Below are 17,332 nucleotides of genomic sequence, written 5' to 3' on the forward strand. Positions count from 1 at the left end.
GAAATTGACATTGTCCTCAGGGGTGACCATGAGGTCTATTACTTGGTCATTTGAAATACCGAACATTCTGTGGCTGCATGATGCCCTTAAAGGGTGAATTACGTAGAGCTGCTTTGTTTCTTTGTCTCCATTCGCTGATCGATGAACATAATTCACATGTTCAGGACTGGTCTGGTAGGACTAGAGGAAAGAAAATTATCAGGTAAGAAATAACTTTTCCATCATTTTTATTAGCAAATTTTTGGGAAATATAAAGTAAGCATTTTTTTTAAAAGATAGTAGTAAACATTTTGTTTTCTGGAACATGTCAGTTTTCAGTCATTATTTGTATGCTCTTATGTTAGTACACATGCGTACCTGATCTGTAGGTTCTAATGTTTTTCCTATAGATTCATCAAACATTAACAAATTGCAAATGGTTTACTTTGTATATCATGCTTATTTTTTAAAGAAATGCTTTGAAAATATATTTATTTAGAAATATGTTCTTTTTTTTAGCTTGTATTCCAAGGTCTGTTTTACCACTACTTTGAGTCTGCCCATATTGAAACTACCCCTCCCCCTCTTCCTCTCTCCACCAGCTCAGTCACTCAGAGTCTGAGCGCATCCAGTTTGCTGTCTCATAAATATAATTCCAAGGACAATTTTAGAAGCCAGTTTCTGTAAATAAAATGCTTTTTAGCCATGTAAATTGGCATTTTGAAAGTCTCCTACCCTTAGTGTTGATGAAAATACATGTGTTGTTCAAGTCACTTTATTGGGAGGCATCCCTTTAGGGAATGTTTACAATGAGGGAGCAAACTAGTATATGTAATTTGCATATTCAACTGTTCACATGCTATTTTACATTACATTTTTGCCTGAACTGAAGCAAGTGCAGATACCACAGTTGATGCTTAATAATATTTAAAACAAAATTTCATGACTGAAAAGGCAAAAAGTACCCACAATACTTGAGAACTTGTACCCAGTGGAGGGAAGGAACTGAGGAGAAATATAGATATATTAATACACAAAAGAGCCTTTTTCCAATGGAAAGGAAATTGTAGAACTTTGGGACCTAATGAAGCTGCAAGGAGATGAGATAGACTCCGGCTTGGGTGAAAAAGTGATAGATGCCTGGCATGCCCTTCCAGAGGGAAGTAGGGGAGACAAAAATGGCAATGCAATTCAAAAAGAAGTGTGATAAAGAGAAGAGGATGGAAACCAAGCATTGAGTACTACTTCACCTTAAAACAGTGAAATGACTTTGCCCTTCTGAGAAGTCATATTGGGGAGAGGGGGGTGTAACCTGCATATAGGTACAAGTACAACCCTAACCAGTGTACTTGGAAGACTAGATAGGTTTCGCCTTATACTGGCAAGTCATGTGAACTAAACCCACAGAATGATTGGGGGGGGGGGGGGGGGGGGAAGTATCGCCTTTTCAAGCTGTAATTTACATGTTTTAAAGTCTGGACATTCTTCCAGGTTGTGATGAGATTTCTTCAGTGTCTGTGATCTTGACTGTGAAGGACAGTAGATTGCAAAATAAACTCCATGATTGAAATTCCTATATGGTCATCACCATATTAATAATAGTCTGATAGTATTATAGTAGTGGCTTCAAGTCCTGTGCATATCCAGTGCCTTTCTCTTAACTTCCTTCAGCATCTTTTCCATTTTTCTCTAGATTTTAAACATGCAGCTTTCCGATGGCGGACAAGGAGATGTCCCAGTAGATGAGGCCAAACTCCATGGTAAACCTGATAAAACCTTGCGATTTTCTCTCTGCAGTGATAATCTGGAAGGAATATCTGAAGGTGAATCTTCTTGGGAGAAAGGCCAACTTAGCATTCTAAGAGTAGCTTTTTAAAATGGCATTTAATTATAATGCTAATTAAGCTTTCTGGACTATAGCAGCCTTTCCAGTAGGGGTGATATGTTACTTCTGGTCTGCCAGCCTTTTCTCTCTCCACTCAGGATTATCTTCTCTAGCTAGCTTCACATCTGTGGCATGGATGTTGGTCTCTGATGGTATATTGGCAGTCCACAGTATTGGATTTAGGATTTAATTTACATAATTTTAAATTAAACTTGATTGAACATGCCTGTGACATTTTTGTCTATGGGAGATCTTGAAGGAGACTGCCCAGTGACAAACTACTTAAAAGCAAGGAGATTTTCTGATTGGCTTTGTGTATGGCTGTTTGCTTGCCCATATGATTCAGTCATAAAAGAACTAAATGCAAACAAAAAACCTCACTATGAGGTAAACAAGGATTTAGCTGTGAACCTTAATAATTAAGCATTGGGAGGAAAGCGAAGATACATACCTGTAGCAGGTATTCTCCGAGGACAGCAGACTGATTGTTCTCACGATTGGGTGACGTCCACGGCAGCCCCAGGAACGGAAATCTTCCTAGCAACAAAAAGTTTGCTAGAGCCTTCGAGCGCGGCCATCTTCCCGCCCATTGCGCGAGAGTCACACTTCAGTTAAATTATAAAGCAATAACGAAGAAAAAGGACAACTCCAAAGGGGAGGCAGGCGGGTTTGTGAGAACAATCAGCTGCTGTCCTCGGAGAATACCTGCTACAGGTATGTATCTTCGCTTTCTCCGAGGACAAGCAAGCTGCTTGTTCTCACGATTGGGGTATCCCTAGCACCCAGGCTTACTCAAAACAACAAAGAAGGTCAATTGGGCTTTGCAACGGCGAGGACATAACAAGGATTGACCTACGAAGCAGAACATCTAACTGAGAGTGCAGCCTGGAACAGAATAAAAATGGGCCTAGGGGGGTGGAGTTGGATTCTAAACCCACGAACAGATTCTGAAGCACCGACTGCTCAGACCGACTATCGTGTCGGCTATCCTGCTGGAGATAGTAGTGAGATGTGAATGTGTGGACTGATGACCACGTCGCAGCCTTGCAAATCTCTTCATTAGTGGCTGACTTCAAGTGGGCCACCGACACTGCCATGGCTCTAACACTATGAGCCGTGACATGACCCTCGAGTTAGCCCAGCTTGGGCATAAGTGAAGGAAATGCAATCTGCTAGCCAATTAGAAATGGTGCGTTTCCCAACAGCGACTCCCCTTCTGTTGGAATCGAAAGAAACAAACATTTGGGCGGAGTGACTGAAGGGGCTTGTCCGCTCCTCATAAAAGGCCAATGCTCTCTTGCAGTCCAATGTATGCAATTGACGTTCAGCAGGACGGGGAAAAAATGTTGGCAAGACAATTGACTGGTTCAGATGGAACTCCGACACCACCTTCGGCAGGAACTTAGGTTGAGTGCAGAGCTACTCTGTTGTGATGAAACTTGAGATAAGGAGCATGCACTACCAAGGCTTGAAGCTCACTGACCCTACGAGCTGAAGTAACCGGCACCAAGAAAATGACCTTCCAGCTCAAATACTTCAGATGGCAGGATTTCAGAGGCTCAAAAGGAGGTTTCATCAGCTGGGTGAGGACGACGTTGAGATCCCATGACACTGGTGGAGGTTTGACAGGGGGCTTTGACAAAAGCAAACCTCACATTAATCGAACAACTTAAGGCTGTCCAGATAGGCTTACCCTCTACACAATAATGAAAAGCACTAATCGCACTAAGGTGAACTCTTACGGAGTTGGTCTTGAGACCAGACTCTGACAGGTGTAGAAGGTATTCAAGCAGGGTCTGTATAGGACAAGAGCGAGGATCTAGGGCCTTGCTGTCACACCAGACGGCAAACCTCCTCCATTTAAAAGAGTAACACCTCTTCGTGGGATCTTTTCTGGAAGCAAGTAAGACTCGGGACACACCCTCAGAGAGACCCATGGAGGCGAAGTCTATGCTCTCAACATCCAGGCCGTGAGAGCCAGAGACTGGAGGTTGGGATTCAGAAGCGCCCCCTCGTTCTGAGTGATGAGGGTTGGAAAACACTCCAATCTCCACGGTTCTTCGGAGGACAACTCCAGAAGAAGAGGGAACCAAATCTGATGCGGCCAAAAAGGAGCAATCAGAATCATGGTTCCGCGGTCTTGTCTGAGTTTCAGTAAAGTCTTCCCTACTAGAGGTATGGGAGGATATGCATACAGAAGGCCCTTCCCCCAATGAGGGAGAAAGGCATCTGACGCTAGTCTGTCGTGGGCCTGAAGCCTGGAACAGAACTAAGGGACTTTGTGATTGATCTGAGTGGTGAAAAGATCCACCGAGGGGGTGCCCCACGCTTGGAAGATCTTGCGCACTATGCCCGAGTTGAGCGACCACTTGTGAGGTTGCATGATCCTGCTCAACCTGTCGGCTAGACTGTTGTTTACGCCTGCCAGATACGTGGCTTGGAGAAACATGCCGTTACGGCGAGCCCAAAGCCGCATCTGGATGGCTTCCCGACACGTGGCGAGATCCGGTGCCCCCCCTGCTTGTTGATGTAGTACATGGCAACCTGATTGTCTGTCTGAATTTGAATAATTTGGTTGGACAGCCGATCTTTGAAAGCCTTTAGAGCGTTCCAGACCGCTCGCAATTCCAGGAGATTGATCTGAAGATCTGATTCCTGGAGGGACCAAGCTCCTTGAGTGTGAAGCCCATCTACATGAGCTCACCACCCCAGGAGGGATGCATCCGTTGTTAGCACTTTTTGAGGCTGAGGAATTTGAAAGGGACATCCCAAGGTCAAATTGGATCGAATTGTCCATCACTGAAGGGAATTGTGAAATTTGGTGGACAGCTGGATCGCATCCTTTAGGTTCCCTGCAGCTTGATACCACTGGGAAGCTAGGGTTCATTGAGCAGATCTCATGTGAAGACGGGCCATGGGTGTCACATGAACTGTGGAGGCCATATGGTCCAGTAGTCTCAACATCTGCCGAGCTGTGATCCGCTGTGACGCTCTGGCCATGGAAATGAGAGACAGAAGATTGCTCTCGTCTCAGGGAGATAGGCGCGAGCCGTCTGTGAATCCAGCAGAGCTCCAATAAATTCCAGTCTTTGAACAGGAAGAAGATGGGACTTGGGGTAATTTATAACAAACCCAAGTAGCTCCAGCAGTTGAATAGTCATTTGCAGGGACTGTAGAGCTGCTGCCTCCGAGGTGTTCTTCACCAGCCAATCATCGAGATAAGGGAACACATGCACTCCCAGTCTGCGTAGCGACACAGCAACTACTGCCAGGCATTTTGTAAACACCCTGGGCGCAGACGCGAGACCAAAGGGCAGCACACAGTACTGGAAGTGCTGCGCTCCCAGACGGAATCAAAGATACTTCCTGTGAGCTGGAAGTATCGGGATGTGTGTATAAGCATCCTTTAAGTCCAGAGAGCATAGCCAGTCATTTTCCTGAATCATGGGAAGAAGGGTGGCCAGAGAAACCATCCTAAACTTTTCTCGAACCAGGAATTTGTTCAGGGCCCTTAGGTCTAGGATGGGACGCATCCCCGCTGTTTTCTTTTGCACAAGGAAGTACTTGGAATAGAATCCCAGCCCTTCCTGCCCTGGTGGAACGGGCTGAACCACATTGGCGCTGAGAAAGGCGGAGTGTTCCTCTGCAAGTACCTGCCTGTGCTGGAAGCTGAAGGACTGAGCTCCCGGTGGGCAATTTGGAGGTTTGGAGATCAAATTGAGGGAGTATCCTAACCGGACTATTTGGAGAACCCACCGATTGGAGGTTACAAGAGGCCACCTTTGGTGAAAAAAGTTTAACCTCCCTCCGACCGGTAGATCGTCCGGCACAGACACTTTGATAGCGGCTATGCTCAGCTGGAGCCAGTCAAAAGCCCATCCCTTGCTTTTTCTGGGGAACTGCAGGGGCCTGTCTGGGCACACGCTGTTGACGAGAACAAGCTCGTTGGGGCTGAGCCTGAGAAGGCTGTCAGGAAGGAGGATTGTACCTATGCCTATTGTAGGCATAGGGAGCATTCCTTCTTCCCCGGAAAAAACGTCTACCTGATGAGGCAGAAGCTGAAGGCGCCCGGCGGGAGAGATTGTCCATAGCGGTTTCCCGCTCCCGGTACTGTGCTTAGAAGGAGACCGATGATGATGCTTCTTCGCCTTCGCTCGAAGTACGTCATCGATACTCCTTGGTACCGACGAGGAGGATGTGGAATCCACATGCCTCCTCGGGGTCGGGTCCGAGAGTGCTCGGTCCTGGTGGGCCTGTCCAGCAGGAGTCTTCGAGACAGGTGGAGACCCATTCGATGGCTCACTGCTCCCAGCGTTTGGTGTCATTATCTGCACTTCTGATGTCGATACCATCTCCGGTGCCGATATTGACGCCGCAGACCGTGGTATCGATGTCGACGTCGACGCTGAAGAACCGGGCGATGCTCCAAAAAGACGATCCCGAAGAGCTTGTCTCGACGCCTGTGTCTGCTTTTTCAATCTAAGACACAACTTACATGCATCTGGGCAATGGTCGGGCCCAAGGCACTGAAGACACCATGCATGAGGGTCAGTACCTGAGATCTCCCGGTTGCATTGAATACACTTCTTGAAGCCGCTGGGAGTCCTCGATGACATGGACGGAAAAATAGCAGCGGCTAAATCAAAATTCTCAATTGTGCCAAAAATAAAGGCACAACAAAGGAGAAAAACGCGTACGCGCGGCCTAAGAGGGCCGCTTCGGAAGCAAAAGAAAACTTGACAGGACCTAAAACTAAGAAATAAGGGGTTTTTGTTTTGTTTTGTTTTTTTTACTAAAGGGAAACAACTTAAATGAAAAGAAAAATGAGGGAAAAGGTAGACAAAAAACGAAAAAACAGCGAAGGCTCCTTTCGGTGCACCCGGAGAGAGACTACAGCCACACTCTGCCACGGAGAAAAAAGAACTGAAGCGGGACTCTCGCGCAACGGGTGGGAAGATGGCCGCGCATGCGCAGTGCACACTCGCGCTTGAAGGCTCTAGCAAACTTTTTGTTGCTAGGAAGATTTCCGTTCCTGGGGCTGCCTTGGATGTCACCCAATCGTGAGAACAAGCAGCCTGCTTGTCCTCGGAGAAAAGACTTTAAAGTTCAGCATTCCCATAGTACAGTAGATTTCTATCTAATAGCTGAGCTGTTTCCTCATCAGTCAGAAACACCTCCTCAATGTTTATACTTATAACAGCACTTCTCCAAATTGTCAAAATAATTTTTGTTAATTTTTCATTACTGAAAACGGCAATTCAGTAATACTACTTGTGACAGAGGTAACCTGGAATACTATTTTTCTTGCCATGATTTTGTGAAAGGGTAGAAGTCTGGGCTTTTGAATACTGTATCTGTGCTTATCTTAGGCTTCATAGGGACTTAGTTAACAGTTGCATATGAGCAGAGTTAAAAACTAGCTGTATAAATCAATAGCCGTTGCATTCTTAATGACACAACAGAGATTATAGAATTATGTTGATGTCAACAAATTGAAGACAGAAATGTGCAAACCTAGGCCCAGATGCACTAAACTTAGTGAGCCTTTAACGAGCCAATAACGAACCATTAATGAGCAAGTAGTAAACCTTAGCATGCACCAAACCATTTCCCGATCACGGTAGAAGCTAACGAAAACAGAATGGAAATCATTATAATGAGCTGCACTACCATTGCAAGGCTATTATAATGAGATGCACTAACGTTTACCGATTCCCCTTACGGTGGAAACCCTAACGTGAGGTCTGCACCTCTCGTTAGGCTGGGGCTGCTGTGGGAAAGCAAAAAAAAAAAAAAAAAAAACAAGCTGCGCGTGTCTGTGCCTAAGATTGACGTCCTTGAAGGACGTCCCTGACAAGCACTGCTTTCTTTTTTCCCTTCCGCCGCCGCTCCCCCCCTGCATTGAAAGAGCTTTCTGCAGCCCCGCCCCCCCCCCGAGGTCATCACCGCTCCCCCCTCCCTTGAAGTGACAGTTGCGCCGACCCCCCTGAGGTCATCGCCGCCACTCCCCCCTCCACCCTCCGTCTGCCACCGGGCCCTCACAGTGCCTCTCACCTCCGTGTGAAGGCGCTGCACCGGCCGCAGCAGGCAACAGCTGATTGCCTCTTATCGGACTTCCCTCCTTTCCTCCCTGGCCATTTCAAGGGAGGAGGGAGTGGCGGCGGCGGCCTCGGGGGGGGGGGGGGCTGCGGAAAGCTTTTTCAATGCAGGGGGGAGCAGCGGCGGCGGCGACCTCTGGGGGGGGGGGCGAAGGACGTCCATAGGCACTCGTCGTTTTTTTTTGTTTGTTTGTTTTTTTTTACGTCCTTGGCATGCGCAGAGCAGCCAGCATAACGCTTGGCTGCTCTGCGCATGCTCTTCCGGCCGATTCTCCGACTGTTTTACGAGGGATTAGAGAATGCAAGTGAGCTGCAGCGAGCAGCTCATTTGCATTCCCTTTCTTTGATGCATTGCCGTTCCCTACCGATTCGCTATGGAATCGGTAAGGGAAGGGCTTTTTACATGAGGTTAGTGCATCTGCTCCCTAGTTTGGTGTCTAAACAATACAACTGTTTAAAAAGCATTAGTTCTTGTGTTTTCAAATCTGCATTTTTAGTACAGATAAAGTAAAAGGAAAAATCTTTGGTTCAGCAGGTCCCTCAAACCGTTCGAATTCTGTGTCCTCCCTGGATTTGGAAGGAGAATCTGTGTCAGAGCTGGGAGCTGGGCCATCAGGGAGCAACGGGGTTGAAGCTTTGCAGCTGCTAGAACATGAACAAGGCATGTAAAACCTTTTCAGGCTGGTTGGAGTGCAGTGGTAAATACTGTTGCACAGTGGCAAGTGACCTGAATGGCTTCAGTGGATTGGCATGTGTCTGCCGACCTGTCTACCCTTAAGCCATTGTTCCCAAACTGCACCTTACTAGAAGTGATTAAAGATTTACATCTGATGGCTGCTCTGGTGTATGGAAATGTCTGCCGTATTGGTTTTCTTGTTAATGCAGAGATAGCCTCATCATGAAGCTCTTTTCTTAATGGACATTAATGAACACTCTGGCTACTTATATTGTAGTGACCAAGGACTGAATGGACAGGAAGACAAAGCTACACTCTTGCTAGTGACATGTAGACTTGATATTCATTGCTGGGACAGTGTAGGGAAGTGTGCACTGTGTTCCTGTTTGCTCTATGAAAGAGTAAAGACATCTGCTTGTCAAGGTTGGGTAGTTGAGCATGCCTGACAAACATTAAGAGGCTGCATAAAAATTAAAGGGTCCTTTTTACTGAAGTGTGTTAGGCAACATGCAAATTAATTTGCATTGTTACCGCATGAATGTGATAACGGTTACAATGCTGCAATTACAATGTGCGCTAATTTGCACATTAACTGCATGCTGTTAGGTTATGGACAGAGAATAGGTGTGGACTGCTCATTACAGCTAGCTAGTTGCAAATAGTTTTGTTTTTTTTTTAAGTTTAATTTCTTTTATTGGTTTTCAATACAATACAATATAAGCAAGAGCTCACAACATAACAACAAACAACATTTTACAAATCATGGCAATACTGGAGCTCACATTGAAGAAGTAACTATCCATATCTGGAATCACATTAAGAAAAAGGGAAGAAAGAGGAAAAGGGGGAGGGCTGGAGGATACAAATCAAGGTATAAAGCTTGCATAGGCCACAAAATACATCAAACTTAGTGCTTATCGCTGTACCGAATCAAAATAAGATACAAGTGGTAGCCATTTTTCCCTATAGGAAGTGAAGCGAGAAGACTTCTTCGCAAGATGTAATTCGAATTTGTACATTTGGAGCAACAAGTTCCACCATTCCTGATAGGTGGCCTGATGTAAGGACTTCCAGTGAGAGAAGATTACCTTCAATGCTAAAGATACAATGGCGCTAACAAGAGCCCCCTCACTAGGGGTAGCAAACTCTTGAAGTACTGATCCCTGAGAATCACAAATTGATAAGTGATTGAGCCAGGAAGGTGAAAAATGTCTACCAGTTGTGACCAGATTTCTAGCCAGAACTTACGAAGGCACACACAATCAAAGATAAGATGCTTTAAAGTACCCATTTGAGACTAGCAAGACCAACAGACACTAGAGTTAGAGGGATCAATGACATGCAACCTATATGGCGTCCAAAGGGATCTATGCATAAAGAAATACATAGACTGTGTGGTAGTAGAAGAGTTTGAGCACCTGAAGAGGGATTTCCAAAGCTGTTCCCACAGCTTATCAGAAATAGGTTGCTGTATGTCTTCCTCCCAGCACCTACATAAACCAGTACATTTAGTGCGTGACTTGTTAAGAAGGCATTTGTAAATGTGGGAAGCAGCATGAACAGTGTGCTGAAGCTTCAGATTGAAATCCATAAGCTCTGGGGTGTGGGACAAGAACTGTGCTTGTAATCTATCGCTAGATTTCTTTTTTACCATGGAGCTAATCTGAAGCCATTGGTAAAAGTGGGTGTCAGTGCAAAATCAAGTTTCATCTCTGAAAAGGTTTTCCAAGTCTACCTACTCACATGAATCAAATCTTTAAAGGACCATATTCCTATACGCTGCCACTGAGACCATGAAACTTGTTTACTGCCAATTTTAAAGTTAGGATTATTCCATATAGGGGTGAGTGGCGTAACAGACCAGGGGATATCCATTGACTTATCTATGGATACCATTAGCTTATGGGCGGTGCCAATAATTAGATTAGAAACAACACTCTTGGGAAGGCTCATGCAACTATATGGGAAAGCACTAACCGGTCAATAAGGGCCTGTTCAAAGATGAACCATCTGGGCGGGGAAAGGACATTTACAGGAGCTATCCATCCCATGCCCTGCCGCATAACAAAGGCCTTATGATAAAGGAGGAGATCAGGAAATTTCACTCTTTCATGCCATTTTGGAAGCTTAAGTTTACTCAGAGAGATTCTGGGCGACCCAAAATTCCATAAAAAGTTGGAAAGCATCTTTTCCAAACGCCTATAAAAGGCACAAGGGATCATACTCAAGGTGTATGTAATTTTAGGGACTACCATCATTTTAATAGTATCCAACCTACCCCACCAAGTGAGGTTTAAGGGGGACCAGGCCGCCAGTGAGGCCTCAACCTTGCGAAATTACTTTGTCAGAATTAAGTTTAATGGTGTTGGAGAGGTCTCTATCAAAAAGGACACCAAGATACTTTATAGAAGAGGGTATCCATTTACAAGGGAGCTCCGGAGTGGTGAAGGGAGTACAGATGTCATTTAAAGGCATCATTTCTGTTTTATCCTTTATATCTGGAAATTTTTGAGAATCGAGAAGAGGTTACAGAGGGCTTTCACAGATGACTGCGGGTTGGTGAGATATAACATGATGATATCCGCATATGCGGAGAGTTTAAACTCCACCGAGCCGAGGAGAGGCGGATACCAACCATATCATCTGATTTACGGATTGCCTCTAGGAGAGGTTCAAGAGCCATATTGAATAACAAGGGGGAGATGGGACAACCTTGCCTAGTGCCCCTATGTAAATCAAATGAGTTAGAAATTTCCCCATTAGCTACTATACGGGCCGAGGTCTGGGAATATAGCAGCTGCACCATACGGATAAATGGATCAGGGAAACCAAATTCCTTAAGCACAAAAACCAAATATTTCAACTCAACCCGGTCAAAGGCTTTTCCCGCATCAAGGGAAACAGACAAGATGTAGCCCCTTAACCGAGCAAAGTGTATAGCATGACAAAGCAATCTGGTGTTGTCAGCACCAGTTCTGGTCTTAACAAATCCAGCTTGATCCCTGTGTACGAGAAACTGCATAATGTTCTCAATCCTGCAGCACAAAATCTTTGCATATATTTTATAGTCAGTATTTAAGAGTGAAATGGGTCTGTAATTCTGTACGAGGGTGCTGTCTCTGTTGGGCTTGGGCAGCACTACTATTATGTTGGCATCTAGAAAGTTCCTCAAAGAAGCAGACCCTAGCAGCGTGTGAAAATACTTCAGCAAGCAAATCGATATAATGGAGGAGAAGGTCTTATAAAATTCCGCTGGTATGCCATCTGGACCTGGCGCTTTACCCAATGGCAGCTTATTGATTGCAGAAATTATTTTATCAAGGGAAATAGGGTTGCTGAGCTGCCTAATGTGACTGTCCGAAACACGTGGTAATTGCAGTGGTCATAGAAAACGATGAACCTCAGTGTCATGTATTACAGAGTCTGAAGAGTACAGTGACCTATAGAAGGATTCAAAAGCCGCCAGAATTTGAGGAGAGGAGGTTAACACACTAAAGAACTTTTTAGAACAGTAGCTGCAGGGGACATACTTGGGCAGCCTTTGCACTTAATGCATGTTATGTTTTGCTGTTAAAACACAGTAAGTGCAAAGATTTATGGCATTTTAGTAAAAGGACCCCAAAGTGTGAATCAAATTTAATGACTTGGAAGGATATGATATTATTTATTTATTTATTTATTACATTTGTACCCCGCACTTTCCCACTCATGGCAGGCTCAATGCGGCGTACATATTGTATACAGGTACTTATTTGTACCTGGGGCAGTGGAGGGTTAAGTGACTTGCCCAGAGTCACAAGGAGCTGCCTGTGCCTGAAGTGGGAATCGAACTCAGTTCCTCAGTTCCCCAGGACCAAAGTCCACCACCCTAACCACTAGGCCACTCCTCCACTCCATTTAAATACTTCTGTGGCATAAATGCACAGGAGGCAAATCTCTTTCGATTACAAGGAAGCTCTGGAATGAGGATGTATAGGATGAAGTGAAACAGGATAGACTCGGGGACCTTTTTGCTCGTAAATAATGTGTCTTTACCAAGTGATTGGAAGTCTTTCTTTATAAGAAAGAAGTTTGGTTGCTGTGCACCATTTTCATTGCATATCAGAATAAATTTGACCCTTGATGCAGGCGCTGTGCGCCGAAACATGACCTGTGTTCAGGTCCATTTTTGAAACTTGACTTTTACAATTAAAGGAACTGGTGCTTTTTTGTTGTATCTTAGATACGTGGAATGCCACAAAAACAGGACAAAAACCCCTACGGAAAGTCCTGTATGCACAGAGAAGAGTAGGAGATGACTTGATGACTTCCAGTCAGCGGATAGATAAAAATACAACCTTTATTAAACAAGCACCACGAAAGGACCCCTGTGCTTGTTTACTTGAAGTTGTATTTTCATCTACCCGCTGACTGGAAGTCATTGAGTCATCCCCTACTCTTCTCTGTGCATCTTGTTTATGGGGAATAGCCTCCCTGTGGAGGTGGTGGAGATGAAGTCTTTATCTGAATTCAAGAAAGCATGGGAGAAGCATATAGGATCTCTAAGGGAGAGGAAGGGATAGTAAGCAGTATGGATAAGCAGACTTGATGGGCCATATAGTCTTTATCGGCCATCAGTTTTCAATGTTTCTATGGATCTTGAAATCTGCACCAAAAGTGATGCAAAAAAAAAAAACACAGCAGATCGCACACAAGGTCTCAGGAAAAAATAATCCCCAATGAGGCCCATATTTCGCTTACTCATCGGCTGCCTCAGGGATCAATGCTAAAACAATATGCAAATAATAATAAACGTGAATAAAATTATAAAGCTATCAATACATAAAAACATATAAAATGTGAGGGATCCAGAGTTCAAATTATGTGCGATCTTCTGTTTTTTGTATATCAAGCCTTAGGGCACATAGTAGCTTTTAAATACCTCAGAACTGTAGATGATGCAAATTAAAGTTCTCTTAAGTAAGCAATCTTTTATGTCTCTTTTTAAACAAAAATATTACAACACAGCCACTACACAAGATAACCTTGATGATAAGCTTCGTAAATTTGAAATTCGTGATATGATGGGCCTGACAGAAGACAGGGACATATCAGAAACAGTCAGCGAAACCTGGAGTACTGATGTGCTGGGTAGCGACTTTGATCCTAACATTGATGAAGACAGATTGCAAGAAATTGCAGGTAGGGTAGTTTAAAGAACAGTCCACTGCAGAAGCAGTGTTAAAAAAATGCAGGAAATAAAATTCTATTAATGATTTCCTTCCGTCTAGGATTAACCCTGTGCTCCTTCTTGTATGTGTAGGTGCTGCAGAGAACATGTTGGGCAGCTTGCTCTGCTTACCTGGGTCAGGATCCTTGCTGCTGGACCCATGTACTGGTTCTACCATATCAGAAACAACTAGCGAAGCTTGGAGTGTGGAGGTGTTGCCGAGTGATTCAGGTCAGTGCTTGTGTTTCTTCTGCTTGTAACTCTGCTGTCATTTTCCTCAAACATGTATTGGTTTTGCTGTTAAGCCAAAGTTGCAAGAACTGTGGTGTAAATCCGAGTGGAATTTTGGAAAATGCTGCTAGTAGAAATTAGTATTTTGCACAGAGGATGATTATTTATTTAATAATGGGGCATATAGGTGAAAAATCAAAAAAGCATTTATTAAAAAAAAAAAAAAAAAGCGCCAACGTAGCTGCCTGTGTGCTTTTTATAAAATAGGCACCCAGAACCAGCCCCAGTAGCATGCAAATTCACTCACACAAATTTACTCCTGCTCCAAAGATGATGTAAATTTATTTGTGTGTGTGTGCTGGTACAGAACCATTACAGATTGATAGGGCCTATTTAATTTTGCATAAGCAGCTGAATGCTTACTTATCCATATAGGCCTTTTGGATAAATTTGTAGGCTATTTAAGGTGAATTTGGGGGAGCTGCTAATTTTTTTTATATTGATTTTTGTGTGGCTTTAGTGTCCTTACTTCATTATGAATATGTTTATTAGAGTTTTGATATACCGCTTTATCTTACATTAGGTCAAAGCAGTGTACAATACAAATATAAAAATAATACAAACCAGAAAGGAACTCCATTAAAACAGGAAAGAATAGGTAATCATTCACACACAATAAAATCAAGAGGGAAGAAAAAGAAAGGAACAAGAACCGGGATGGGGGATGAGAAAAGAGCCTTGTGTCTTAGAATTCACACATAAGTACCACCATCCTGGCATGGGACAAAACCAACAGCAGCCTGAAAGAAAAAGGACTTTAGTTTGGTCTTAAATTTTGGCAGAGTAGTTCAGACCTAATGTTTGGAGGTAAACTGTTTCATAGGTGTGTTGCTAAGGCAAAAAAGCAGAGTGATGGGTGGACTTGTAATGGGCTTGTTTGTGGGAAGGTAAAACCAGTCAATTAGTATCTAAGGATTGCAACAAATTAGAATATTTTTATTAACTGTACAGATCAGTTTTTACTGGATGTACGGTCTACAGATGTGTGAAATACCTGTGTATTTTATGAAATACATGTGTACCTCACAGCTTCCCCTCTGCTCCTGGAAATGCTCTCATATGGTCTGCATAAAAGTACATGCAATCTTTCAGTATGCATACTTTTTCATATATATATAGAGCAAGGTTTCCTAAATTATCCAAATGAAAGTTTAGCTTACCTCAGCCATCTAGACATAGGAAGTGAAATGTATGCTGGAGATCCACTTCTTTCTTCCCTGGGCCTCCTTAACCCCACTCTGGCTTTGCCTTTTATACTTACCTGATTCCTGTTTTTTTGGCTCTATCCCTCCTGTCTCACTTCCTCTCTGAGTGGGACCAGTGGATTTAAGGTGGCTCAGCCTACCTGAGGAACTATTCTTAAGGGTGAAGGGCAGTGTTCTATAAACCCCTTACAAGCATATTGATTCTAGAAAGTTCAAAGCTTGCAAAATATAATGCATGGGGGTATGTTCCCAAAGGATAGTGTTGAATATGTTACAAGAATGTTCTCGTAAGAGCACAAGAAAAAATGTCACATTCAGCTAAATATCTGGAGATTGACCATTTTTCTGACCCACGAATCATTCCAGTTTAAATTCTGTGCTGCACTGTAGACCCACAATTCACACCACTGCAACCAAAGCATTGTTTCATTCCCACTCAGAAGCACCAGACTTAAAGCAGGAGGAAAGACTGCAGGAGCTGGAAAGTTGCTCAGGCGTTGGCAGCACGTCTGATGATACAGATGTGAGGGAGGTCAGTTCTCGTCCCAGCACACCTGGGCTGAGTGTGGTATCAGGTAAGTCAGAAGTGTCCCAAGTAGGTGACTGACCATCTGCACAACTAGTGTATTTAATAAACAGGAAGAAACCCTGCACATTGCTTTATCTTATTTCATTTCTTTATGAGCACATTCATTTTCACTATTTTTCTCCTGTGATCTATCAGTTCTTTCTTTTGAGGACACACTGATATTAGGATGCAGATTTTTGCCATTTATTATCCTCTGTACTGATTAATATGTAACGGATTCTTCTCCGAGGACAAGCAGGCTGCTTGTTCTCACTGATGGGTGACGTCCACGGCAGCCCCTCCAATCGGAAACTTCACTAGCAAAGTCCTTTGCTAGCCCTCGCGCGCCCGCGCGCACCGCGCATGCGCGGCCGTCTTCCCGCCCGAAACCGGCTCGAGCCGGCCAGTCTTCTTTTGTCCGCACTCGGTACGGTCGTGTTTTCGCCGTGTCGAGCCCCGGAAAGTCGACCTCGCGCGTCCAATTTGTTTTGAACGTGTTTTTTTCCTTCGGGAAAGCTTTGTCCTAGTCGGGAAGTGCTCCGGAAACCCCCCGCCGGGTTTCGTGTAAATCCTCCCCGTACTTCCAGCTTTTTTGCCCCGGTAAGTTTTCTTTCGTCGTCGGGGTAGGCCTCTTTTCGGCCTCGGTCGAGATTTTTTCTCCCTCTAAATTTGGTGCTTCAAATTTCGCCATTTCGGCTTTTGATTTCGCCGGCGTGATTTTTCCGCCCATGACATCGAAGCCTTCCAGCGGCTTCAAGAAGTGCACCCAGTGCGCCCGGGTTATCTCGCTCACTGATCGACACTCGTCGTGTCTTCAGTGTCTGGGGGCCGAGCACCGCCCTCAGAACTGCAGTCTGTGTTCCCTGCTTCAAAGGCGGACTCAGGTAGCGAGACTAGCCCAGTGGAACGTGTTGTTCTCGGGCTCTTCGTCGGCATCGGCACCGGGATCTTCGAGTGCATCGACGTCGTCAGCGTCCAGACCTCCTTCCTCGGCCGCCCCTGCATCGAGTGCATCGAGGCATCGGGCCTCTGCATCGGCGCCGAGACATCGGATAGCTGCATCGACGTCGGTGGTACCAGGACCTCGTCTGCTGATGTCGTCGGACGGTGGTGCATCGGGTGGAGTGCAGGTGAGGGCTGTCCATTCCCCTGCTGGTGGCGGTGAGCCCTCGGGTGGGTCTCCGCCTACCCTGAGGGCTCCTGCGGTACAGCCCCCCCGAGATCGACCTTCTTCAGTCTCGGCCCCGAGGAAGCGACGGATGGATTCGACGTCCTCCTCGTCGGTGCCGGGGAGCTCCGGTGACATGCTTCGGAAGAAATCGAAGAAGCATCGACACCGGTCTCCTCCCCGTGTCGGCACCGAGAGCTCTGGGTCGCCGAGGGATTCGGCACCCAGCAGGCATCGGCACCGAGAGGACCGC

General features: G+C 45.0%; 1 protein-coding gene across 1 annotated transcript in view; it reads left to right on the top strand.

The window, feature by feature from the left end:
- The window catches only part of GAPVD1 (GTPase activating protein and VPS9 domains 1), a 199,454-nt gene that overhangs the window by 113,489 nt on the left and 68,633 nt on the right, over nt 1–17,332 (top strand). Inside the window, 5 exon segments of the mRNA XM_030207414.1 lie at nt 1,673–1,802; nt 8,495–8,623; nt 13,646–13,819; nt 13,941–14,078; nt 15,784–15,918. Coding sequence (XP_030063274.1) covers nt 1,673–1,802; nt 8,495–8,623; nt 13,646–13,819; nt 13,941–14,078; nt 15,784–15,918 — 706 coding nt within the window.

The sequence above is a fragment of the Microcaecilia unicolor genome, chromosome 6 (assembly GCF_901765095.1).
Source record: "Microcaecilia unicolor chromosome 6, aMicUni1.1, whole genome shotgun sequence".
Lineage (NCBI taxonomy): Eukaryota > Metazoa > Chordata > Amphibia > Gymnophiona > Siphonopidae > Microcaecilia > Microcaecilia unicolor.